This window comes from Sturnus vulgaris, chromosome 6 (genome assembly GCF_052056855.1).
Source record: "Sturnus vulgaris isolate bStuVul1 chromosome 6, bStuVul1.hap1, whole genome shotgun sequence".
Taxonomy (NCBI): Eukaryota; Metazoa; Chordata; class Aves; order Passeriformes; family Sturnidae; genus Sturnus; species Sturnus vulgaris.
In genome coordinates, this window is record NC_142248.1 from 34,206,108 (window position 1) to 34,233,191 (window position 27,084).

Genomic DNA, 27,084 nt, shown 5'->3' on the forward strand with positions numbered 1-27,084 from the left:
GAGCCTCCTCTGCTCAGGCATTCAGCTGGCATCTGCAAGTCACATTTAGTCTGGGCTCTCCTCGTGTGGGGCCAGAGCAATGCCCTTACAACTCCTGTGGCTCTTTCATTCATTCCTCCTGCCCCTTGGAGGTGGTGGCAGGGTTTCTCTAACAAGTGTTACACTTTTCAATGCAATTCCCGGGGTGCCTGTAACCTTGGCATTAGATAATAAACTCCTCATTTGCTTCAGTTGCAAAATCCTAGGCTTTTTAACTCCCTTCTTTGTTCCATATATCCTGAAAGAGGGATTTCTTAGCTGGATTCTCTCACTCCATCCTTCTATGAAATGTGGTATTTATAACTAATGCCAAAGAAAAGCTTTTTCTAGTGTCTCAGTTGGCTGGAAACATACAGACATATTTTGTCTAACTAGTGTGAGCCACTTCCTGATCTCATTTACACCAGCACATATCCAAGTCGCTTAGAGAAATCACACTATGTAAAATCAGTCTCAGAGAGGTCACATTCTGGCTTTGAGTATTCAAATTACTTGTTTGAAAGAACAGCTTTATTAAAATAACTAATGACTGTCTCCAGCTTCAAAACCAAAGACAATTTTGGTGAGGAGGGAGTGAATGATAATTTTAAATATCAATCTAGATAGACAACACCTGAATTCCCAGGAACCTTCTTATTTGTATATCCAGATGCCTTGTACTCAACCCATCTACCTTTAAAAATAAATAATCAGTGTAGAGGCCCGAGTCTGCTGATGGCTTCTCTGTGCCAGCTGCAGATACAGAATTTCCAAATATACTCTAGACTTTGGAGAGACATTAGCATTAGTTGTGTATTTATGGCTAGAAAAGTATCTGAACTACATGCTCACAAAAGATGCCAACTTAGGGGGTTTTTGGTCACTTTTGGGGCTTGGGGTATTTTACTTCAAGAGAGAAAATGTATCTATGGAGCAAGCAGGGCAATGGAACAAGCGTCCCAATTTGTTGTTCTTCCAGTGTGATCTGAAGTTAACTTTGTACAATGGCACCCAGGGAGGGAAAGCATCCATCACTGCCAGGCTCCAGTTCTGGACTGATGTGTATGTGTGGGAATTAATTGAAGGCAGCATTATAACAAAGGCAGAGAGCAGAACCAATGTAACGAAAATTGTTTCTATTTGCACCAGGCAATTCCGGCCTATGAAATTCCTGGAAGTCACTGTGAGCAAAAATTAGGTTTTAATTTCTATATGTTTGGTATAGATGTCTCTCTCTATATATATATATTTAAAATGTCCCTTTGACTATTTCTATTGATTTGGTTAGTAAGAAATTGAATTCCTCTGCTCATCCACAGAAGTCTGCCCCTCAGCCATACCATATGATCTAATCCTGTCTTTATTTCAGTTTTAGAAGTGAACAGTACAAGCATTTTCTGAAATCTTCACTCAGAAATAGGGTGAAAGGAAATCACTGGTTCTGAAAGATGAAACAGGATGCCTTACACCAGCCTATCTAACAACTGTTCAAGCTGGAAGATTAGTATTGGAAAAGAATTAGTATTTGTGTGAATGAAAATCTTTCAGATAGTGGAACTGGCTACTGAGCAAAGTGTTGGGCCAGAGCTGACTCCCACCTCCTTGTTTCCCAGTTCTGCAGGCAGGGAGGGCAGTTCTGGGTCTCAACTAACACTACTTCCTCCATCAAGGCTGTGTCCATGTAATATTCCCTGGCTCTTGGAGTGGGTACTCTGCATCTGGTTATACATGAACAACTAATGTGCTGAAAGATGAGGAACAATTCAAATTTTATACAGAGATGACCTAAAGCAATATTCACTAGGTCACAGCAAGCAGCCTGCAGTTACTTTACAGCAACACACTACAAAGCACCATGTAAGAGCATCCCAATTAACATCAGGACAACAGCTCATCTTGGGACTTGACAATTGTTTCAAGCATTCCACTGACTGAAAGAACAGAGGTCCTCAGCTCTGCTTCCTTTTGCAGTCCTACCAACTAAGTCCCATCACTCAAGGAGCAAGTAGCAAACAACACTATAGAAGGAATTTGAACACCTCCCACTATTTATAAAAGTACCTGAGCTTCTTGTCTGATTCCTTCATATTCCACCCTCATTTTCTTCTGAGCATCCTCATCAACGCTGGAGTCACCTATCCTGCTGAACAACGAAGCAGCTTCCTCCAGCAACCTTTCCAGCAGGACTGACTGATTTAGGACATCATTCTGCAAAACCTGAGCATGGCTCAGCTGCCACTGCTTCTCCTTTAAGCCAAGCTGCAACTCAATGTCAGGCTCCAAGGTCACTCTCATGTTGTGAATCCATGTGTAAAACTCATCTTGGGCTTTCAGGTACTCGCTCCAGTGCAGCCAGACCCACTCAATGCGGCTGTTGGGGAGAGCAAGAGAGAGGAGCTAGATTAAATGATGATGGGAGCAGGGGAGACCAACAATCTCAAAAGACCTTCAAAGCAGTGCACAAGGATCCCAGCAATTTTAACTTGCTCTGACTTCGCAGGGTTTGGATTCATTTCCCAGGTCCTCTCTGCTTTGGGGAAGATAAATACCGTGTAAGGTCCCTGTGCCTGACCAAATTCATCATTCCAGACCATGAGGTGGGTGGGCCAGCTTGTGAAGGCAGAGCACCGATTCTCGCTCCCCACACAGTCCCCAAAATGCTCACGGGATTGAGATTAGCAGGGAATTGCTATTTACAATTCAGGCAGCAGAGAGAAGCAGGAAGCACTTTATGAAAGCACTGGAGGAAACAGCTGCCTCAACACACCCAAGAGTATGTTTGTCTTACCTGTGGCAGTGAGTAATGTATATGGCTGTCTCTTCCCACAAGGCTTTAATGTCTTTTAGTTTAGAGAGCACCTCATGCTTCTTATCCTCACCGATGCTGCGAAGAGCAGCATCTGCCTTCACAAGAATCAAATCCATTTTCAAGCTGCCTTCTGGTTCCAGTGCACGTATTTTCTGTGAGAAAAACAAACGATACTGAAAGCATGGAAAGAAAACAGGCATAACTGATGAAATGTAAACTTTGTTTCTACCCAGGAATCATGAACTCCTAAAATCATTTAGGTTGGAAAAGACTCTCATGATCATCGAGTCCAGTTGTTAACACGACACTACCACGGGATGGAAACATTTCTACACAACACAGACAATTAACCCTTCCCACCTAACTTCCTGCTGCAGTTTCTCCTGAAAGGAAAATATGAATGTTTTTTCAGGCATGCTTGTTCTTAAACATCCTAAAGGATTGAATTTAAATGAAAACCACACAGCAGTTGAAAAACATTTAAGTTAGCTACAGAAAACAAACCATCCACTATGAAATGCCTGTGGCTGTGTTTCCATTACTGTTATAAGGTGACAGCACTGTGTTGCCACAGGCCAGCTGTTCTGCCCCACCTGCCAAAGCACAAAGAGGCAACCTCCACAGGCTACACTGCAGCCTCTCCATTTTAAGCTATACTATAAGAAATCATGAAGCATATTGAAAAGGCTTCCTAGTGCAAATAGAAATTGGCTTAGAAAAGAAGCCAAGAGAAATTAACTAGTGGAATTTTCTGCCTGCTACCAAATTTTGCTTCAACCCTAAATTGCTAAGTTATGAATTGGTGAAAATGTGTATCTTACATAAAAAGGCATGCCAGGAACTGAAAGGGGAGTCATCTAATTTTAAGTATCCAGAGGTAGGAAAATCAGCATAAATTCTGTACAATTTAACAGATTAATTATCCCCCAATTTGGATGTCAGCTTTCAACATTGCTTTATCCAAACTTCTGATACTATCAAATTAGCTTTTCTTGCTGCTCTTCCATAAACTCCTGGCAAACTGCAGACTTTCCAGTTTGAAGAAAAAGGCTTCTACAATGAAAACATCAAGATTTTCAAAATCAGTGATTACATTTGGTAAAACCAGGCCTATGGGATTTGATTTAAAAAAAAACAAAAAACACCCATGTCAGTTATTGCAAAGGTGAGACAAGTAAAGGGCCTTTGAATCTCCAGTCCCACATTCTGGGAAAAGCAAAGCCTGTGCTTTTGGCATGTAGACAGCACACCTGATGTGATGTATAAACAGTTGTTTGGAGAAATTATTTCCTAAGAAAGGTGTGATCAACAGACTCCAGGGAAGCAGGACAAAGGGCAAAGCAAAGCAAGAAAATACAAGCCACAGCTATCATCCAACAGGTAAAGTGTAAGAGTAAAGCTTAGCCTCATATTTTTCCAGTAATTAGAAGCAAACTATAGCTGGAGAGAAAGCAGTGGCAGTACAGTCATTTTTCTTTTTCAAATCTGTTTTTTACATGGTTTGTCTCATTGGCTGACATTTTCATTAACAAATTAACAGAAAATAAACCACAGGAAGGAAGTATGAAAAATAATGGCAAGCCAGGTGCAAAAAAGGAACTGAAAACTGATCACTGGATTTGAAAACAGCCAATAGGTGAAGCAGTGAGCACATCATGAGGACATCCGAGCTGGAGACAGAAGCCAGGCCCAGAAACGAGGCAGGATGAAGGAACAGGAGATGGTTAAGGTACACACAGGAAGAAAGAACTTGTTAATCTTTAGAATGATGAATCTCCAAAGTCTGAGTTGAAAGAATCTCTTAGCATGACTTTTTGCTTGTTACAGACCTCCTCTAAAGCCCAGAAGTAAACAGGCTTCATCAGTTCAGACCATAGCACATCATCACAAATCTCTAGACCTTTTAACTTGTTATCTCTGCCATTAATGTTCCCCCTTTGCCAAACTACCATTCTTCTACTTGAGTTCCTGTGTTTCTTGTGTGTTTCTTGAGACTGTACACATCATAGTTTCCCAGACAAAAGAAAAGGGTGAAAATAATTCAAGGTCAGAAAAATAAAACTATAGACCAAGATAAAATGCTTCAGATATTTATGACTGGCATGCAAGTCTAGCCACCATCCATCACTCCATGAACAGTCTCTATATTATGCCAGAGGCAAGATCCATCCCCCAATAAACCTCAGTTAAGGAAAAAGGCTGAAGGTATCACTGTAAACTACCTCATCATCCATGTAAGCCTGCAAGGTCTTTTGTTAAGCTTCAGAAGAGGCAGGCCAAATATAAGTAGACACACAAAAGGAGAGACTTTGGGGGAAATAATAACAGGAAAGATCTTGCCCTTTAAATTAAACAGATTACTTGGAATTAAAGGCAATAAAAGTATAAAATAATTTCAATGTTAGTCATAGAAACATCACCACTCCCTCCAATCACAAATGGTACAAACAGGAGTGTTTCCTTCTCTGAGATTACAAGACCTAGATAACATCTAATGAAACTGAAGTTAATGAGTGTGAAATCACTGTAAGAGAGCAGGCACAGTCTGCAACAGGATCTCTGTGAAAAGACTTATACAACAGATTAAGTAAAACCAGGAAAAAAATGAGAACTTTAACCTTTTCATTAAGCAGATTATAAAGGGGATTTGTAAACCCTGTTATCATCAGGGTTATGGAAAAGGACAAAGGAATTACTCTAAAACAACCCATTACCAGGACAATGCAATCTTTTCCTATCAGTGCCAGAGCCCTGGAGGGGATGGAACACTAACATGATCTGATTCTCTTATACTATATGCTGGTTGTCTGCAAATTACTATGGTAATTGCAAGCAGCAACCAAATTGTTCCAGGCTTGAGAAGAGCGTAAACATTTTAACCTGCCAAACCTGCTGCTAGTGCTCCAAATCAAACTGAAAAGCCTGTGATAGTAAATTGCCATCCTCTTCTTCTACATCTGTAAACAATTTGCAAATAGAAAATTAAAAAAGAATACTGATGTGACCCCATCCACACATCCAGACCCAATGCTCCAACAAATAGGGGCAGCTGACAATTCCCTAATGGAAAACTCCTGATCTCACAGCAATAACTGCTGTAACAATGGCAGCAGTGAGAGCCACCTCCGAATTCCATTGCTCTTCCCTTACCTCAGTCTCTCTCAGTCTGGCTTCTAGGGCAGATCGAGGTCCTTTGGTGTTGTCATTGATCCTCAGTCTCTCTTGGATGGCCTTCATCCAAGCTTCTGCATTCTCCACACTACTGTCAAATTCATCCTGTAGCTGCTGAGTCATCGCATTTGAAGAAGCTGAAAGGAGAGGAAACAAGGAGGTAAGCAGGTTTTGGGTAAGACCTGAACAGGAATGAAAGGCAATCCAAAGGAGCAAGGGAGAAAAGCTGATGATGTTGTGGCTTTCCTTTTGAACAATAATACCAAAAACTGCAGCAGTATCGCTGTTCAGTTGAGCACAGAGAACATATTCACCCTGCAGCTTTCCCAAATGAAAATATACCAGGAAACAAAAAGAAGGTGGAGAACAGCGGGAGGCTCCATTACAGTAACCAGATTTAATTCAAAGCTTTTAAATGAGATTAATTTGGTGTTTGTGGTGTATTCCAGATTAGCTATACCAAACACAAATACCTTCTGTTTCTTCCCAGAGTCATGCCAGTGGAAAACTCTCCCAGTGCCCTTCTGGGCTCATGTACTGAGCACCTGACATCAGACTAATGAAGTACTTTGGCATATGCTTAACTTGGAGGTGTATAAACTGCTGTTGTAGAGGTCTTACAGCTGCTGAAAACAGGACCAGATGCTTAGATGCTCAGTTAACTTCTGCTGAGACCAGGCAGAGGTTACCTGAGTGCACATGCAGTGAGTCTGGGATACACAGATAGCAGGAACTGGACAGCAACTTCCAAGACAAACCACGAACAAGCCTTCACAGGTGATTATCAAGACTGGGGGATGTCTTCTTTTGCCATCTTTTTGACTCCATACCGGGCTCCAAGCTTTTAATTTTCCTCTCCCTCTCTCCTGTTGCCTATTCCCAATCAGCAGGGATATATGAGGCTTGGTTGCTCTGTTGATGTCTCTGTTTAGAGCACAAGCTCTCCACTGCCAAGACAGCCTCCTTTGTGCCTGTAAAATAGAGCAGAGCCATCCTAGGCTCACCCCTAGGACTGCTGGACTAAACTTGACTAATAAGGACGAGCCATAACAGAGCACCCTGCAGGTCAGCTCCACTGAAGTGAACAGAACGAGTGCCACTGACATTCAATGGGTTTGGATCACATGCTATAACTACTGTCAGACAAGCAGCCAGTGTTTTGTAGAAAATAAAATATTCTTCCTCTTTGTTATTCATCACGGAAAGATTTTTTTCAGCACAAAGTTTGAGATTTAATTACTGAACCAAGTTTGTTGTGCAGAATTCAGTTCCACAGAGCCACTCAGTTTCCATGAAATAATTCATGTGGAAGAAAATGCTCAGTGTGAGAGGCAGAGCATGGCTCCTGGTGAAGCTGGACCAATGGTGTTTTGCAACCACTATAGCTCTCAGCAGCTCAGTCTTTACAAAGGAGAGCTATCCTTCTGCTCACAAGCAGAAAGATCTCCACTACCCTGCCAATGTTCCTTTACACGAGGTAAAAGGATTCATGCAATATTAGAGGTCCTTCCCTGCAGCTCCCAGTGAGTTTTCTTCCACATTAGACCAGAGAAAACAAAATGTCAGCATTCACAACAGTCTGAATTGTTGCTTCCCAGCTGTCATCAGGCTTTCTACTCAACAGGTCCCAGAACAGAACGAAAGAACTGCAGAGCAGCTACTCCACCACCTGTGGAGACAGCTGGAGCAGAGGATGGGGTCAGACCTCTGTGTGCAGACCAGCAGAGCTGCATTTGCATGAAAGAGGGAATTCCTCCCTTAGTGAGACCTGTCAGACTGGACAGAATCTAAGGCTATAGCTCTCAGAACTTGAGAGTAGCTTTAAAAAGACAGACCTCACCTTGAAAAGTTTTAAAAAAATAAATCAGCATATACTGGATTTAGTGAGAGTGGTGTGGCATGGGGCAGCTACTCCCTCTTTCAAATATAAAAAATATGACAGGATATATAATACAAGCTAAAATCACCGACTTACATCACCAGAGTCCTAAAGATGAAGCCAGCTAAGGGAGTAATGTTATTCTCAGTGGATTGCTAGATAGCTGTGTCCTTCTCCAACTATGACTGGTTCAGAACTGACATTTCTACTACAATAATCCAGCTCTCGGAAGAGAGCACATATCTCATTGCAGCTGAAAAAGCAACTCATTTTCACATTAACATTTATCATTGTATCTGTCAGTTGTAGAGGGGCTGTCCCCTAAAGCTCCCCTTGTTACATACGTGCATACACACTTTTCTAGGCAAACAGTTTCTGAATGCCCAAGTATGAGCTGTGGTGATTTCAAGTTATGCTATTGTGAAACAAAAACTCACAGTGCATTTGCTGGATAGACCCTGACAAGAAGTGGCACTCATTTCCTAGGAGAGGTTTCTATTCCTGGCAACATTCATATCATATTTAAAATTGGCTTCAGTACTCCAGTCATGGAGTAGCCAATACCGAACATAATGTTATCCTAGTCATACTTCCACAAAAAGTTGAGGGCAATCTAACATGGTTAAGAAGCAGTAGAAAACCTACTGTCCTCCAACAGGAAGAAAGCCCCACTCACACTCTGCCCTCATTCTGCTGCTCTCTGAGCACAAGAAATTTCTGTCAAAAGCCTCACAGTAACACAGCCCTCCCCCAACCCGCACACAGTCAATCCACACAAGCAGTCAACACAGGAAACCATAAAAAAAGTTACTTCACTATTAAGATCATCAACTTGCAAAGGAAGAGAAACATTTTGCTACTCCAACTACAGACATAAAACATCATTGACTGATTTTGACCAAGCAATTCCTGTATCTAGGACCACAAAGATGATTAAATTCATCATGGACTCAATGCTCAAGTGGATTTCATTGTAGCTACAACCTGCAATATCTGACATAGATTTGGGCTGCCTTTTGAGACCTCCTGTCCTTCCTCTGTGCAGGGCAGCCAGATGCTGGCTGAAGCAATCAGCTACAACACCAGATTTTGCTCTGGAACCCTTCCCAAGCAGTAACAGCATGATTTATACCTGCAAGGTAAAAGTATGATTTCTGACTTACTGTCTGCTTGGGAGAAAAAACAGCTGCTGTCTATTTGAGATATGACAAGATCTGTAACTCCTTTGCAAATTCTTCTAAAGCTGGGATTAATGATTAGCAGATAAAAGTTAACCAAGCAACAGCATTCACCCCATTTCCGTTGCATCACTGGAACTAAAAGATTGAGCAATACTTCTGGACCCTGATCAGTACAAAAAGGACAAAGGAGACATAGTGGCTCCTGGAACAGACCTAAGCTGTAAAGCTGTGCAAAGCCACCATTCACCTGTCCCTGTAACCATTAAGGACACCTGTACAGTGGTGCAACAGCCCCTTATCCCAGGCTCAGTCTCTGGGACTCACAATGCCATGCAAAGTCTTCCCTTAATCACCAGAGAGATCCTCTGAGCAATTTGTACAAAATTATTTTTCTCACAGTTATTTTCAAATGCATACAGGTGTTCAAAACTGCTTTTCATTTAATGCCACTTGAATCAGTGTATTAATTCATACTGTGGAAAGTGCATTTACACTGTAGAAATCACTTGGCATCTCTGTAGATGTTACTAAATGAGGGAAATAACCACATGTAATAAATTCTGGCACAGATAATGAGATGCTGAGCAAAACCAAGTTTTATTTGTCCAGATGCAGTAACAGACACCGTTTGGAAGAGGGAAAGGTGAACACCTGACACAGCACACACTTGTCTCAAGACAGCATCACTCCTCTTCCACTCGCTCATCGAAGCACAAAACCATTTAGCACGGAGGGAAGTCAGAGTACTGCAGCCTACCACCTCTTCCCAAAATCCTGGAGGAGAGGGGGCAGCAGGAAGGATGCTGAGGGGAACACACACTGTACCCCCAGCTGCCCACAGGCTGAATACCCAACATGAATTAATGAGATCCAAAGCAACAGCTATCTGGGTTTTGCTTTTAAAATCTGCTCCAATTGTGCTGGGCTGGGCTGAAGAGATGCAGAGGCAGCTTTGTTTCAGCTGTGGTCTTGGAGCCATCTTGCTGAAAGAGCAGATAAATGAATTAGCTGACTGCTCTGCATTACAGCTCTGGGAGCCATGGACACGTCTGGGTTTCCACTGCAGACCCTGACACAGACACAGGCAGAGGTCACCCCTCGTGTGACCCGCGTGGCTCCTGCTGGGCCAAATTTCTCTGAGCAGCTCTTCCCTAAGTACAGCCACTGCAGGAGCCATGCTAGTGCACCTGATAACTCTTCTGGGACATTGCAAGATTTACTTCTTTAGTATTTGCAATACACTACTGAGAGCTTTTAAAATCATTTTGCAAGTGCAGTGTCTTTTTCATAAGATTATCCTATTACTTTGCAATGTTTCCTAACGTACTGTTTTCTCTCTGCCAGTCATACTGAGGTTCCGTTTTTTGGGTTTTTTTTTTGTTTTTGTTTAAATCTAAATATCTTAAAACATTTCTTACAACCACTCCCATTTTACACTTTCTTTTAAACCCTACATTTATAGAACACAGGCTTTTAAACGGTTTCAATATGTCTCAGATTCTTATATTCACATACTACTTGACTAGTTTCCAGAATCCAGTTGCTACAAAAATAAAAGTACAAAAATGCTCCAGGAAAATTCAAACCATCCACCATTCGGGAGACTATTTTCCAATTATTGAAATACTTCAAACTTTTCATAACTCTTTTCATTTGGTTCTGGGATTGAATGTGAAAAAAAAAAAAGATTTAAAAAGCCCACTGAACTGTATCAAATTTTAGACAAATGATGAGTGTGGAAGCAATTTTGGTTCTGGTAATTGTATCTGGGATAATTTAGTAACTTTTCAGCTTCCTTAGATACTATAAAGAGAGCTCTGAGGAGGCACAGAGCTGGGAGCTCTGTCTGACTGCTTCAGATTGGAGCAGAGGTCAAGAGCTGGCACAGACCACAGAGCACTGACCCTTGCCTTTCCAAAGCTGAATATTCTTGCTCTACTCCAGGAGGAGCTACTGTGAATTTTGAATCCAGCCAGCCTTGCCAGCCTTCCTGGAAGCCTCCAGGACAGCAGCTGCACCCATGCAGAGCCCAGTTAAACTGCCCGAGTAGGTGCAGAAGCTCTCAAAGTTTCAAATAAAAAGTGTAGTTATTTCCAGCATAATCTTTTAGAGGCTCAAAATATAAACCTATCACCTTGGCCATCTTCCAGTATGGCCCTCTCCTGTGTTACTGGCAGTGAATGTTTATAAGAGTCAGCAACTATTTGTCCTAATTAACGAGCCAGACTATGAATAGGGTTTTTTGGAATAAACACATCCATATCCTCATTACAAGCATCCCCTTCAACCAAGGAATGCAACATTCTGAGTACCAGCACTCATCCATTTCATAACCCCTTCCTCTCCCTTCCAAAACAACCCACAGGAAACTCATGGCTAATGTAAGGCATTCTGCCACAACATGATGGCACCTGACAATATTCTCTTTGCTACCAAAAACTGAAAAGCAGAGACATGTTCTGCGCAGGCTGACTAAAAAAATGCCTGACTTTTTTAGCCATTTCTTTAAGAACTAATTTCAGACTTTGGTGAAAACCAGTACAAATGGGATATCTTTTTGTTTCCTAAGACTGCTGGGGAAAATATATAATTTCCAGGTCTAAAAAGCCATTTCCTTGGAAAAAGGGATTTAAATTAAAAAATAGTTTTATACCCAAATGGAATCATAGAATAAAAGTACGGCAGAATTGGGTCCTGGGGCCATCTTCTCTTCTAGGGAATAATAATCAGTAGATCTGATCACAGCATTTTTACTTTTTATTTCAATCTTCAAGTCATTTGGAAGTAAGAAGAGCAAGTGAGGACTCTTAATTACAAATGTCTCCCCATTCCATACACTCCACACACAAACGTCTGCATCTCCAGGTCACTCTAGGAGATGAGTTGGTCTGTCATGATTCCATTGGATAAGTAAAATTCAGGGTTTAGTTCTGGTCTACAACTTTTTTTTATCATCAAGGAGACAGAGTATATGTATTAGATAGCTGTCTGGTTTAGATTTTGCTTTTCTATCCCCACATTATTGAGGTATAAACAATCCTTGGAGCATTTATTCAGTCAGCCCTCCTGGGAAGTAAGACTATCATTTTACAGATAACAACTTGGGTTCAAAAGCACTTTGTTTCTTGCCTTTAAGCAATAAGGAAATACTTGAAAGGACAAGAACAAAGTCAAAGATTCTGTTAATAAATGCTTCAGAGGGTGATTTTCAGCCTTTTCTAATCTGTGCCACTTCAAGTGTCTCTGCTGAGATGCAGTTATCTTTTTAGTGACTTCAAGCTTAATGACAAGAGCCTTCATTTTCCTAGTTACTATTCACAGACACTTGAGTCTGGGAAATCACAGGCTAAACATCTCTGCTGTAAAACAAAGCAAAGATTATTCAGGTCCAGGGAATCTGATTACCTGAAAGACATCTGTGGATTTACCAGCATTCTACATCTTGAGCAGCTGGGGACAAGTTCCCAAGTAGGTGTGGTTTCAGCTTTTGTCAGCTCCCTAAGTTTTACCATCAGTAGCCAACAAAAAAGCCCTGCCAGCCAACAGCATTAGTTTCCACAGTCTCTGGAGACTAGAATTATGTATTCAATTGTCTCCCACTTGTCCTCCAGAGACTGTATGATCCCTCAGTACTGGGTGCCAGTCACAGCACTGATACACTAATAAACCTCTGTGGTATCTGCCCATTGGCAGAGTGAATAATACATCTGATAAATCATTCCTCTTTTGCAGGTCATATTACCGTCTACAGACAACCTCATTTTCTCAAAGGTGTGGTTATTACTATTTGCTAAATATACTTTGCAAGTTAGTTTTGCTCTGCAGACTATTCCCAAGTAACTCTTGCTGGCAAACCTTAATACTCCAGCTGTGCTGCTTAGCTTTGGTTTGGCAACACAACCCTAACGAGAAATTGCCCATCTTCCCTGGCTAGCTGGGAACAGCTCTCCTGGCTTGTGTGCAGTTTGTCACACAGCAGCTCCCAAGGGCCAGTGTCATAATCAGGACTGCAGAGCATTAAGCCACACAGGATGAGTGTGCTGTCACAGCACCCTCAGTGAGCAGAAGCGCCCTGCAGTTAAAAGGATAATACTTCTGTCCCAAAGAGATTACAGAGGACAAGTCGGAAGGGTTTGGCAATGAAAGCAAGGCATCAGCGTGTCCTTAGGGACACAGAGTGACGGAGGGAAGAAAGGGCTGTCAGAGCCTTCAGCTGCATTGCCACTGCTCTGTGCAAGCTGCAGTGCTTCCACCACCCATGCACTCCACCCACCCCTTGGAACCACAGGCACTCAGAAAGAGACCCTCAAGCCCAGCTGGAGCATGTGGCCTCAGCAGGGGCTGGACCTCACACTGAACCACAGGCTGTCAGTGGGACACCCTGCAGTAGGAGCCCTGTGATTTCTTTGGGAGTCAGTGCGAGAGAGGGGCATTTCCAGGCAAGGAACCACACCAGAGGTGGGATAATTCACCTTCTTCAGGAATTCTGTGTTCTGAAGCAGCCTACAGTTGTAATATGAATGCTCAGGGCTGCAGGATGTCAATCTGTCTGCAAGTCTGTATTCTTTCCTATTCTGCATCACTGCTTCCACATTTGGATCTGGGGGGTTTTTTACACATGCAATTTTGCCCCTTACAAGATGAGTGTGAAAATCTTTTGACTATTTCACCTTTGAGTGTGTAACTTGGAGCACTAAGTACATGGCTTTTAAACTAATAAATCTTTAGAGTCAAGTATATACTGGAAATATTTTTTAGAAACAAAGTCACTTGCAAGTACTTTGCAAGTATGCTCTAAGGGCACAGGTCTTTTGTCCCATTTAGAACAGCTGAAAGACTAACTCTCCAAAACAAGATTTCTCAGACCTATCTTTCAAAACATTATCAGTTCAATTATGCTAATGATATATTTATACAGCGAAAGTGAGACTTATGGAATTGAAAAAAAAAAGTAGTAAGTAGGACAATACTAATTTTAGATACTAAAGCTGTTGATTAAGAGTTATTTTCTTGGGATCAAAGCATATGGTTAGGGAAAAATTGGCAGATTTTAATTTGCATGGAACAGAAAGATCTGTTTATATAAAGAAAGAGAAAAACGACCCCTGAAAGAGATGAACATTTGAAATGCTGTCAAGAACATACAGGAGGCTTTACCTAAACAGTAAATAGCTATACCTAAACAGTCAGCACTCTGTACATAATTAAAAGTAATATTTGCATTAATCTGATAATGCCAGGCTTTATATTGCAAAACAGCACTGGTTTGTGTTCAGAGAAACCCACAGGCAAACAAGGCCTGACCGTGTCCCAAACAAAATACATTATTGGAATTGTCAGCAACCTCATTCCCCAGCTAAGAAACAAAAGCAGACCACTGCAAAATACTGGTTATAAATTAATTTCGAGTGGTTGAGAACATTTTTGGAATTGAATTAAACAGGCTGATTTCTCGTGACTCATTTTTGCCTGAACTATTGCAGTTTCCACGTCTTTGTCACCCTCCCACAGAGTGAGCTCGCCAGGCACTGTGGGTTAAAGAGCACAGCCACATCTGGTTTCAGCTGCACAGACCCTCCAGCCGGCTGGAACAGCCCAGGACTGCCAGGACTCAGCGCTCTGATCACTCAGGACTTCACAACCAGGGCAGGAACGCCTTCCTAGCAGTCTTTTATGCCTGATCAGGGACTGAAGTCCTGTAGTCTATAAACACAGAGGGGATCTGAACTTCCACCTACCGAGATTCATCAAACCTCAAGCAAAGAGCAAAATGGCAGCAGGACCCAGCAGTGAGCTGCATTTGTCAGCAGTCATCCCCCAGTGAGGAGGACCAGAGAGTTATTTAAAGCTGTGATTACAGATAATTACCGTGCTGAGCAGCCCAAGTAAAGCCAATGCTTTTCCTTCTCACTCGTACCATCCACTAGTAACTGCCTCTTACAAATGGAGTACTATGAGAATCCAAAGCTCTTTTTTTCCTGCAAACGTCTGAAGGGATCAGGCAGCTCTGCTCCATTTGGACCCCAAGGGGGCCTCAAGGCGTGCTGCTTCTCAGCAAGCGTGAAAATTCCACCCTAAATATTATGGGACATATCCCTGGGGCTGCCAGAGAGCTAACACAGTGATAAATTTAGAGGAGCAGGGGTCTATATCAGCCAAGGATTCGTACACACCCTAGCAGACACAGCACTACCTATTCTCAAATAAGTGAAAGAAGAAAAAGTTATAAAGCTACAGATTTGCTTAACCCGAGTATTATATAATTCTTCTACAAGGAGTAATAGACATCATGGCACAAACTCAGGTTTGGTCTAAGAGAAATAAAAATATCTCTCCACTAGTCTCCAAAGCCTATCTTCTAAAGATACCACAAACACCTGCTGTATTTTAAAGGCGTTTCATATCACTGAAATTTTTCTCCACTTTCAATTAACAGATCAGGGCTCAGCAGGTACCTTGCAAAAGGTTGATCCATAAAGGATCCTGAAGGAAAATATGTCCAGCTCTGACGAGGACAATTGCTGAAGCACAACAGAGCAGAGCCTCCAATGACCTTGTTTGGGTTCAATGAGCACAACATAAGCAATAGTGCTTGTGCAAACTATGCTCCCTAGTTAAAAAATAAATCTGAATTTCTTTAGTCCCCTTTTTTACCTCTTGCATACCCCCAGGTCATGTTTCAACAGTTATATATGTGACCTTAAACCCACACTTCAAGGAAAGGATCTCAGCAGTCCCAGTTCAGCAAAAATTTTGGGGGTGTAAAAGCTGATATCATGTCTTGAGCGCCAGCCACACTCCCAGCTCCCAACAGACTCTCTCTATTAACTTCACCAACTGTCCCTTATCTCCAACCCTTCTGGTGCACACCACAGCAGGGATATTTTGTCTTCCTTTCTCCTTGTCTTACATCAGGGAGCTCCCCATCGTGGCCTGCTGCTCACAGAACAATTTATCAGGCCTTATTTCATGGTACTAGGCTCTCCCACCCTTTCCCCCAGCACCCTGTGGTGCTGGCACAGGCAGCAGGGGAGGCGAGGGCTTGCTCTGCAGAAAAGCGCGGGCATGGGCTGATCTTGGCACCCTTCACCAGCTGAGTGCTGCCAGAACCGTTGGTTTTCCTGCAGCAGGCCACTGACTTCTATTTCCTCTTTCACTAGAATCCAAATCCTTGACATCTCAAGACACTTGATACTTTTAACACTTCTATGTCTCTGTCTAACGCAAAGCAGGAAATGAGTGCAAAAGTTTTTAGGAGCCAAAAGACACATTGCCTGTCACAACTATCTCACTACATTATGAAATGAAAGTAACCTTGCAAAAACCTTACCAAAATCCTGGGGAATCTGGTAAAAAGGGTAGGTAAAAGTCTGTGGTGATTCCATCAAAGCTCCCTGGTGGGTTCCTAGCATGGCAACCACAATCCAGCCCGGCATCCACTGGGTGTTAGAGCAGCAATTCGGCACAGCTGGCAGCACGAGCAAGTCTGGCACGAAGAGAAACCAGTGGCTTCCTCCTTACTAATGCAGGAGGAAGCACAGGACTTCCTCTCTGCCTCCTCCCGTGCTGCGGGAGTGAAAGAGGAGATGGCAATCCAAAGCTACATCAGTGCAGAAAAAAAAATTAAAAAAAAGAAATAAAAGAAACCCAAGCAGGGCATGTTGCCTCTGCTTAAAACGTAGGTGAGATTTAAATAGCAATAATCCCCATAAACTATCTAGTTCAGGTCATCAACTAACAAGCTGGTTAATTCCTGTAAGGATTAATGCTTGAAATTATTATGCCTGACAGATATTTGCTGAATGGGAACTAGTCAAGAATACACAGGATGAAGACCAGCAAGAAGTAAAAGTGCAGACAGGTACATCAGAGCTGAGATTTTAGAAATCATTAACTCATGATCTAACATCATAATAATTTTCCTTATTTTCCACTTCTTTTTTTTTCTCTCAAGGTCTCTAGCAGGAAATTCCCTTCACAGACTGACACACTAATCTAGATTCTGCTCTCAGTTACAATCATGCAAGACAAAAAGGAGGTTAGCTGATACTTTCAGGAAATACCTCTGCTGCACAATTTCGCTGAATGGAATATATTTTGTAGGCATTAGCTGTCCCTCACGATGGAGCACATGATGAATTTTCCTTTCCTAATTCCCCAAAACTATTGGAAAATATGAAGCTGCATTCTCCCTTGATTAATTAAGATCCTGCTGGGTACAGCTGCTTTTAGACATTCAGAAAAACCCACTGGTTTGGTCTATCTACTCCACTATCATTTGCATCATCCTAATGGTGCAGATCTAATACACTTCAGGACTGAAACAGGTGCCATTTACTCAAGTTGGTGTAAATCCAAAGCAAGTCCATAAAGCCAACAATCTCTCAACTTTTTTAGTTGTTGTATGTCACACCTTATAGTTACACTGAGCAGCATGTCTAGAATTACAACTAATATGGATGAGAGGTGGAATAATCAGTGAAAGCAAAACATGGGGGGAAAAGTTGGTTTGAATTTTACCTCCAAATTAGAAGCTACAGATAAAAACAGGGATAAAACTGTGAGCCTCTCTACGCATTTTGGAATCAGGCAGCACAAGGAAAGAGCATGGGGAAAAACTGAAGAGAGGAACAAAGATTGATGAAAACCTAGATGGAAGAACAATAGTGGAATAGAAAATGTTTATCAAGCTAACCCTGTGAAGCTGCTAATACAGAGAATTAGCTGAAGACCAGTAGCCTCACAGAGGCTGTGACCCCCATGTGCAGTGGTGACCTCAGCACAGCCAACCAAACAGAATTTTGGTGATAAAACCTCCAAGGAACAGAAGAGGAAGAGCATCTTAAGAGTTAGCAAAGCTGTTTGTACCTCGAGAGAGGGAACTGATATACCAACTATTTTCCAACTGTCTTGTTAGACTTTTGCTAACGTGAATAATCCTTTGAACTAGATGAATATTTCAAAACACACCAGGATAAGAACATCTCAGAACACATAAGCATGCAGACTAAACTATACGATGCCTAGGGAACATAAACTGGAGATTGGCCCACTTATCTGAAAGTCAAATCACAGCAGTTTTAGAATTGTGTTGTTTGAATGGGGGGGTTTTAATGCCTATAAGTAAACCCCATTCACTTTTCCCTTGTTCTCTCTCTCTTGTGGTATATCCACAGTCACTGCAAATTTGCCATAGCCCTGATAAAAAAAAATAATTTAATATTTTTTAAAAAGGACTGAAACTAGTAGTACTGAGGAAGCTGAGCATACATGGCTAACATCAGCTATGCATAGCAGCTTCCAAAACAAGGTAAGAGTCAGTCTCTTTGGATGACCAATCTAGAAGGCAAAGGAGCTCCCCTGGTGTGTACAGACAGCCACAAACTAGAGGCACCAATGAGAGGATCAAACAATGAAAAATGCAGCATTCCCCACAAAACTTTCTGTAAGTCAGTATCACAACATATTTAAAATATACAAATACTACATTACCACTTGAGCATAATTCCCTGCAGAGTGAACCTGATTTTATATTCTTCTGTATTTTTAAAGGAAACCAGGTTCAGCAAAATATTCCAAATGTCCCCACAATATCTGACCTGCCATTCTCTTCTTTCCCATACAAAGAAGTTCATTTTCCAGTTTCAGCAAGGGATGAAACTATTTTTCCCACTCTTCTGGCCAACTATCATTTCTGTCACTGTAGTGGAAAGCATTTGAATGGTCCCTTCTTCGGGCAGCTGACACATCTAAGTTCAAACATGGGTTCAGTTACATCTGTAACTGCAGTAACACCTGCTGTAGCTGTAATTCCTGTAACACATCTGTTGGATGATCTTAGATTACCTGGCAGCCCTATAGGCAGTGCAAAGGAAACATTTCTGCAAACCCAGAGCAGCCCACAGAGTCAAATGAGTACACTGCCCCACTGATTAGTCCACTGTAAGTGATACTCTGGGCAGACTGGCCTCATTGCCCACTCACAGTCTGCATCTTCATGCAGGCAGTGATGTATTTGTCCTCTAACTGCTCAGGAGACAGACATCATCACCCCAGCAAGGTTGCTAGGGTTATAAATTATAAAATGTTGTCTGAGCTCTGAAAAAGAGCTCTGAAACCCCTCAGATAGGAAAAGAGCAGCAGTATAAAATTTTTTCTTCAACCATAGCAACTGTGTTATATATTCTTACTACTCTACAGATCATATTTCTAACTATATTTTAGTTGTGAATTAGAAAAACATTGGTAAAAAGGGACTGTCAGCGCAAGTGCTTCTCACCAAAGAATCTGGTTTGGAATTGCTGTGAAAGGACTTTTCAGAAAAGAAACACTCACATCAAGCAACAGGGTTGTGCTAAGTACTGGGCTGGAGGTACTGGCAGGGATAGCACAGACAGGTGTCAAGTTCTTGATCTCTCTGGTTTTACACAGTTTCACTCTGTAAATAATAAATCGTCATGAATAACCTAATAATTATGTACAGCCTAATGATTCAGGTGTCCCACCTGGCAAGCTGAGCATCTTAAAGGTCTGGCTTAGGTCATCATTATGCTCTACTCCATTCAACAAGGAAAAACAACAACAAAAAAAGGATTTTGGTTTGCCAGTTAACATTAAAAGAAACAAGCAAAAAAACTCAACCCACACACCAAACCAAACTGAAAAGCGTCAGACCTGATCTGAGCAAGACTAAACGAACCAAGAAGTGGGTTACCTGCTGATACAGCTGCTGAACTGAGAAAAACATTATTGCAAATCCCCAAACTAAGGCGTAACCTGCTAGCAGCAACAGCAGCACTTCACAAATACCAGTGATAGCTGACATAGGAAGGGCACTATAGAAAACAATCACCTGCAGAGCACTGAAGCACATCCAGGTAGATTCCTCAGCACTGACTAACTACATCCATTCAACAATAAAAGGACTTAAAAAAAAAAAAAAAAGGAGCTGTGACATTTTAAATATTGGGATTAAACGTGTCAATATAATTACTTATAAAAATAGTTTTTATAAACATCTTCAGCTCTTTCATCAGACAGCAAATACTACTTCATTCTGCAGACCAGAATTATAGCACCAGCTCTCCTCTGTCATGAGGTATTCACACAATCACAGAACGGCTGAGCTTGGACGGGACCCCTGAGCCCATCTAATCCAACCTCCCTGCTCAGTCTGGGTCCCCTAGTAAAAAATGTTACTCAGGATTGTGTCCAGATGGCTTTTGAGTCTCTCCAGAGGAAACTCCACAGTCTCTCTAAGCAGCAATATGCAATAGCTAGACATGCAAAGACCCGAGGGGAGAAATAAAGTAACACTGAAGGAAAAAATACCTTTAGGGTTGCTGGTAGCTCCATCCGAAATAGGAATTTCTCTTGTAGAAAAACCAAAGAAAACCACCAACCAACCAAAAGAACACTCCCTTCCCTCAAAACAAACGAAAAACAACAAAAACCCAAACAAAAAGAATCCCAAACAAACAAACAAAGAAAACCAACCCAAAGAAAGTTGAATTATTTTCCTTTTTTTAGGCTGCAGACATTTTCTGTAGATTGGCATTTCACACCAGCAGCACAACTACTGGAGTCTGCAGGTTTATAATCTGAGAAGACAAGGGAAAATCCCAGGCTCTGGTAAAGCCAAGGGCAATACTGTCACAGAGCCAAGATTTCTACCCTGACTCCTGTGAACTTAAAAGACAAGGTAACAAGTAAATTTTTCTTGAGTACTCTCTTAATCTGGAGATCTAAATTAATGTGCGTCTGTGGTGTTTGCTGATCCCGTGTTATTAGCCAGTGTTAGTCTTACACCTCACACAAAGCCTGTGCTTAACCTATAGACTGTGCTGCACCTATAGACCAATTCTGCTGACTTACATAAGAAATATCACCTACATTTGCCAACTGCTGTCATCTGCCATTCACATAACCACTAGCCAAGACTCGAGTGCTCATGTAAAGGCTCTTGCATTAAGAAAAGTCAGTCATCTAAGCTAAAGGAAATGCACAGCCTGGGGAAAGACTGACAGCTTCAGAACTGACAGAAATGATTTCTTTTATTTAGTCACAGAAACTTTAAGGCGGGAGTATATTTTCTCACATGATCCCATCTTTGCATGTAACTGATTTGAAAATGCACTGGGTACATCAGTGCTTGTACACTTTTTTTTTTTCCAACTTCCCTGAACTCCTCCAGGCTGCACTGACAATGGGGTACAGAGCCTGGATAAAGACCAGCTGTTACATCTCTCAAACTACGCCTCAGTCAGAAACAACATGTGTTTTTATGATACAATTGCCTCATTAAAATGGCAGGAAAGTAACAGAAGCATGTAATGCTTTAAGTCACATATCACTTCTAGGTGAGATGGAGATAAAACACAGCCAAAAGTAAGCCTTGCACTTTTTTCACTGTTGAATTTATTACTGTTGCTGTGTCAGTCCAGATGAGTGAGTAGGCAAGTCAGTGTGTGACATAATCTTTTAGGCTGAAAAATCCAATCTTGGTTTTTAAATTAAACCAAGTGCCCAGATCCACTGTGGGTGGTTTACTCTGTCGCACTTGTGACACCCTCCCACCTGGTACCTACAACACAGCTGCCACACACATCAAGTGGGATAAGATGTTACTGTCCCATTTCACAGATGAAGACACTGGTGCTCTCAGCAGCATGTATCTTTCAAATGCAGCTTTTGACAGACCCAACAACACACAAAGCATCCAACATCACTGGTCCCATTTTAAACCTCTGACTGTACATGCTCCTTCAAGATCACAGAGCAAACTTGTGGCAGGCAAAGCCGCATTAAGGGAGGCTTAGACTGGACATTAGGAAGCACTTCCTGCCTAACAGGGTGGTCAAACACTGCAATAGACCTCCTAGACAGGCAGTCAATGCCCCAAGCCTGTCAGCGTTTGAGACATTCAGGGCCCTTAATAACGTGCTTTAACTTTTGCTCAGCCTTGAAGTGGTCAGGCAGTTGCACCAGGTGATTGTTGTAGGTTCCTTCTATTCTTATTACTATCATAATGAACTGCAAGGGGAGCAGCATGTAGCCTTGTGTAAAGTGTGTCTACGATTCCCTGATGACAGGCACTATAGCTACTACATGTAACAACAAGTTCCCCAGCACAAGCTATCCCATGTGGGGCTCTCATTCAGATCGTGCTCCCGGGTATTACTGTCACGTTTCTCAAAAGGCTTTCTGCATAGCAAAGCTGTAACAGTAGCTATTTCACCTTTCAATGCCACTAAATAAACACTAATCAAGAACAAAACAAACAAGCCACAGCTTGATCCCTGAATTCCAATCAAATTACCATCTCCTGGTTTTCCTGGTTTCCTTCTATCTCTTAATTTCTTCCAGTATGCACCTGTTCAGTGATATCCCAAGGCTGAGACTGTCCTGTAATCCTCAGTCTGTTATAGTCAAAGCAGAAAATCCCTTGAAATTCCTCAATATGAAGGACTTGATATCAAGTCCATGTCTTTTATTTAAGGGTAACACAGAAAAGAAGCTTGTAACAACAGAGGCATTAAAAGTCAGTTCTGTCTAAGGGAAAGAAATGTTTCCACATCCCCTTGAAATCAATGCACTTTCCTTGAAATACAATTAAGCTGTGTGTCCTGACAGAAACATCAAAGATTGTTTATTAACCTGATATGGGGTGTCAGTGAGAACCGCGGCCTCTATCAGACCTACCATTCTTTCCTCAACATTGAGGTGGGGCCACTTCAGATACCTGAAGTTAAATACCCCAATGCTCTACTCTCTGAGTAGTTTTTCTGTAATTCAAGCAGTACCTTCCTGTGATGCAATTTATCAGCAATGATAAAGCAACAATTCACGCTGCTTTAAGTCTAGGAAGCAGTAAATCCACAGCAATGTCTGTCAGACAGCACATTGCAGTCATCAGTCCTCGTGGAAGGCAAGGACTGACTTGGAGCTCCAGCTCTGCAGAGGAGTATGTAAGGAACAATCCTTATGTAAGGATCTCCACTTTCAGTTTAGAAGACTTCATTTCCTTAATACTTCAACTGCTATGCGTTCAACAAACACTGGAAAATAAACAAGAAGAGTAAACTTTCAAATAAAAGAACAAGACTGTGTTTAAGTTGATGCTGACAGCACTGCAGCTAGTCATGGAAGTACAACAAGAAAAGGCTGCATATGCCAATATCAGCCTCAGGCAATAAAATCGAATTTCAGACCAAAATGTAAGCAAAATTTAAGGCTGTGACATTTGGGCTCTATAACTAATCAATATCAGGCTGTTTTGAACTTTAAACACTGCGTTTGATGGCAATTGACACAATGACACTTTTCAGTTTTTCTTGTGTCATTTCAGACTACTTTAACCAATACTAACTAAAGGCACTAAATTCCTATCATTCAGTTGTTTGCAGAGCAGACTTGCATGATCAAAAGGGACCCTGACCACTTGTTTTGCATGCTTTAATTTCACAGAATTGCAGCCTGAAGAAGCTGAGACATTATTGACCATCAGTAAGCACTGCTATAAAAGATATTTTCCTTCAAGACTACGAGTATTCCACTTACTGTGCTCCAAAGGCAGTAAGAAGATTTTCAGCCAGACTCAGAGGCATTGAAGGACCTGGTATTTATTCCTGTTGATCTCAGATGCCTGATACTTTTGTCTTCATATAGAAAATGTGGCAAGTAAAAAACTCCCTTGCCAGTTACACCCATCATTACCATTCCTGGAGCTCAACAATTTTTCTTGCTACAATGTGGATTTTTCCTTTCACATGGCTGAATTACCAGGATTCACATTGGCCCACAATCCTTACATGGATATAAACCATCCAGTTATAAGGAGACAGTTCTCTAAGGACACTATTGCACCTGTCTAAATGGTAGAAAAAGTTTGAGAGGACACATCAAAGCTGGGCCGCAAAATCCCACCTACAGCTGACAAGGACCAACAGCTAAGAAAACTCAAATCAAAACAGAAATCCAGTATCTTGACGTTGTTACGATGATCTGGGATTTGTCCTGCCAGAATACATTATTTTGAGTCAGGATGAATCGTCACTGCTTTTGCTTGGTTCCATGGGAATTATGTGATGGCAGTCTTGAAACTGTTGGCCAGTTGTATCAAAATAAAATAAATCTAAAGTCACTAGCAGAGATCATAGCCCTTCTGTACTTGTGCAAACGTGCCTAGCAGAACAGAGACAGGAGATGCAGGGATGTAAAAACAAAGCACTCTGTGACCAGGTCAGCTCAGGAAATCAGATCTACGGAGCTGTGTTCCTTGGTTAATTGAAACTATGTACTGAACTGTATCAAGACTTTCTCTTCCCATGTTCAAAATACAATGTATCATATCAGTGTTACTTGTATTCTTTGAAGTTTTGAGAGAGATGCCAGTTCAGGGGCATTTACTCAGAAAATCCTTCTCCCTTTCTCTTTACAGCTTCATTTGCACCAAACAGATTATTGCCAAATGGAGGTTGTCAAATATGAATGTATCACTCAGTCAAAGACTTGGGAAAACTAGCAAGTGTCTGATTTTAGACTTGCTTTTCCCTGTTGGCCTGTTTCTACAAAATTTGCAGGAACTTAATTACCTCGGAGCTGTTCTCCTTATGTCATACTTGGCTGAAACTGAGAAATGGCAAAAAAAAAAAAATACTACATAAGGGACACATACCACGACTTATGTGTATACATATATTAAGTGATGGCAAAAACCTTGTTTCCAACAGATACCAGTTATCTTTCTGAAGCTTCAATGCAGATGTGGAGCATCCCTTCAGGCAGTGGAATTGCTCTCCAAAGTCATGTGGACGCAGCTACAGCCACATTCTGAGGCCAAGCATCCACAAGTGTATACAACAGTTTTGAGGATGACTTGTAAGCCATAGATAAGGGGAGGAGTAAAAAAAAAGGCTTATTCCCAAAGAAAAGCTAGACAGTCTTTTCAATGAGGTTAGTGCACAGAGGCCACACAGAGGACATACTGCCAGGAAGAGACTTGGAGGTATGGTACCAGTCCTGACCAAGATGAGAGGGAAAGGAGGAGCAGTGACATATGGTTGAAGGGAAGAACTGGAACTATCAGAAGAAATACAACAAGAGAGGCAAGCACCACAATACCACACCCTGAATAGTAGCTAATTCTGTATTCTTTGGGAATTTGAGGGGACTCTGGATCTGATGATCCACAAACGACATGGAAACAGCATTGGGTTAGGGAAAAGCTGTTTTTATAGAGGGACCATCGACATTGTCAGGTTCCATTTCCTGACAACTAGTTTGTAGGGAACAATGTTACTGTGACTCACCAAAAGATGTTTGTTTCTTGTGGAAAAAAGTTGCCACAGGACTGATTGCAATAAGTTACATTTCCTTGAGATCCAACTGGCTCGCACATTTGGCAGCCAAAGAGACTGTGCCAAACTGATGTGCATTTTAACAACTGCAGATTGAGACACTTTCAGGAAAAGAAGGAAAACACTTGAAAGCAACCAATCAGCTTTTAAAGTTTTGTGGCATTTTTAAAATTCTTTCCCCAGAAAACAAGCACTGTGTACAAAGATTTCCAGATGACACACACCATGCCAAGGGCTGAAAATGAAGATCCAAAACTAGCAGCAAGGAAGTGGCAAGAGTAGCACAGTGATTTTATTTTTCATTAATGATTCAAGACAGCCACGCTTAGATTTGAGACAAAGGAGAAGACAGGCATCTTTGTTCTGATGAACTTGCAAAATAAAGCAGTGTCTTGCAACCACAATTTTCACCATTAGTCATCATATACATGCATAATTCCTGCAGATTTCAGTCTGTTAACCTATTCTAGATCTATTTCTACGAATAAAATTTTCCTGGACAAAGATCTAAACTCACATAAGGCCAAGCCATTAAGGATGTGCGAATAAAAGAGATGGCAGAAAATAGTGTATGAGAAACCAAAGCCCTAGTATACCTTGGGGTGTGGAGAAACTTTACATACAGAAGTTACACAGAATGTTAGTTGTACATATAATAGAAAACCTGGGAAAATTTCTAACTGTTTAGGAAGAAAACGTGAGACAAGGTTCCTTAAGGGGAATCAGAGCAAAGCTAGGATGTATCCAATAGGTTTGAAGGGGAGAGAAGTGGGAAGAGAGAAGAGGAACAAGGACCTTGCAAACCGCAGTAGAGACCTGCCAGTGGGGACCTACAGATTAAGAAATGTGACAGTAATGCTGAGCAACTGGCTTTGGCAAGAGCCTGACATCTATCTGAGGAAGAAAAGTTGCAGAATGCAGCTAAGTGCTGAACCAGGCTGGCACTCGTTTGCAGATGCGATTTTCTGAAAGAAGCTGAATAAAAGGCTTTACCCGTTTAACATATATTGCTTAGGGAGATATGCTGCAGTTACTGCAGCTACGATATTGCGTGTATCAGGAGCAGACGGGGAGCTCTCGTAGCACAGGGAGCTGTCCTGGCAAGGACAAGCCCTGCGGGCGCTCCCGCCCTGCGGCCCCGGCGGTGCCCGCTACCCCCGTTACACGGGTGGCTGGCCCGGGGGCCAGCAGGGACCGGGCTGTCCCGGCCGCGTTTGCCCCGGCGCGCCGAGCAACAGGAGGCGGGTCTGGAACCGGGCGAGCTGACAGCGAGCCCCACCGAGCCCGCAGCCCTGTGCCGCGCCGCGCTCCCGCCCGGCGGGACGGATAGGACAGGACAGCACGGGACGGTACGGGACGGATAGTATGAGACAGACAGCACGGGACGGATAGCATGGGACAGACAGCACGGGACGGATAGCATGGGACAGACAGCGCGGGACGGGACGGGACGGAACGGGACGGTGCAGTCCCAGGCGCCGCCGCCCCGTCGCTTCTCCCTCCCGCAGCCCCCCAGCACCGGCAACAGGCCCCGAGCAGCGCAGCAGGGCCCGTCCCACTCACCAGCGCCGCCGCCGCCGCTTCCCCCGCGGGCAGCCCCAGGGCCGCGCTGCCGCTTCCCCGCCGCGCTGCGGCCGCTCGGGCGCTCGCTCAGCCTCGGCGGGGCCG

The 27,084-nt window shown here is 42.4% G+C and overlaps 1 protein-coding gene across 2 annotated transcripts in view; it reads right to left on the reverse strand.

Annotated features, from left to right (window-relative positions):
- The window catches only part of SYNE3 (spectrin repeat containing nuclear envelope family member 3), a 64,483-nt gene extending 37,399 nt beyond the window's left edge, over positions 1–27,084 (reverse strand). The window contains exons 1-4 of one of the 2 annotated variants that reach the window (XM_088166185.1): positions 26,980–27,084; positions 5,978–6,135; positions 2,807–2,979; positions 2,080–2,389 (exon numbers count right to left, since the gene is read on the reverse strand). In XM_088166185.1, the coding sequence (XP_088022311.1) occupies positions 2,080–2,389; positions 2,807–2,979; positions 5,978–6,121 (627 nt within the window). In that variant the 5' untranslated portion in view covers positions 6,122–6,135; positions 26,980–27,084. Of the gene's footprint in view, positions 1–2,079; positions 2,390–2,806; positions 2,980–5,977; positions 6,136–16,388; positions 16,533–26,979 lie in introns of those variants that run through there. The other variant, XM_014884455.2, reaches the window with a different exon arrangement.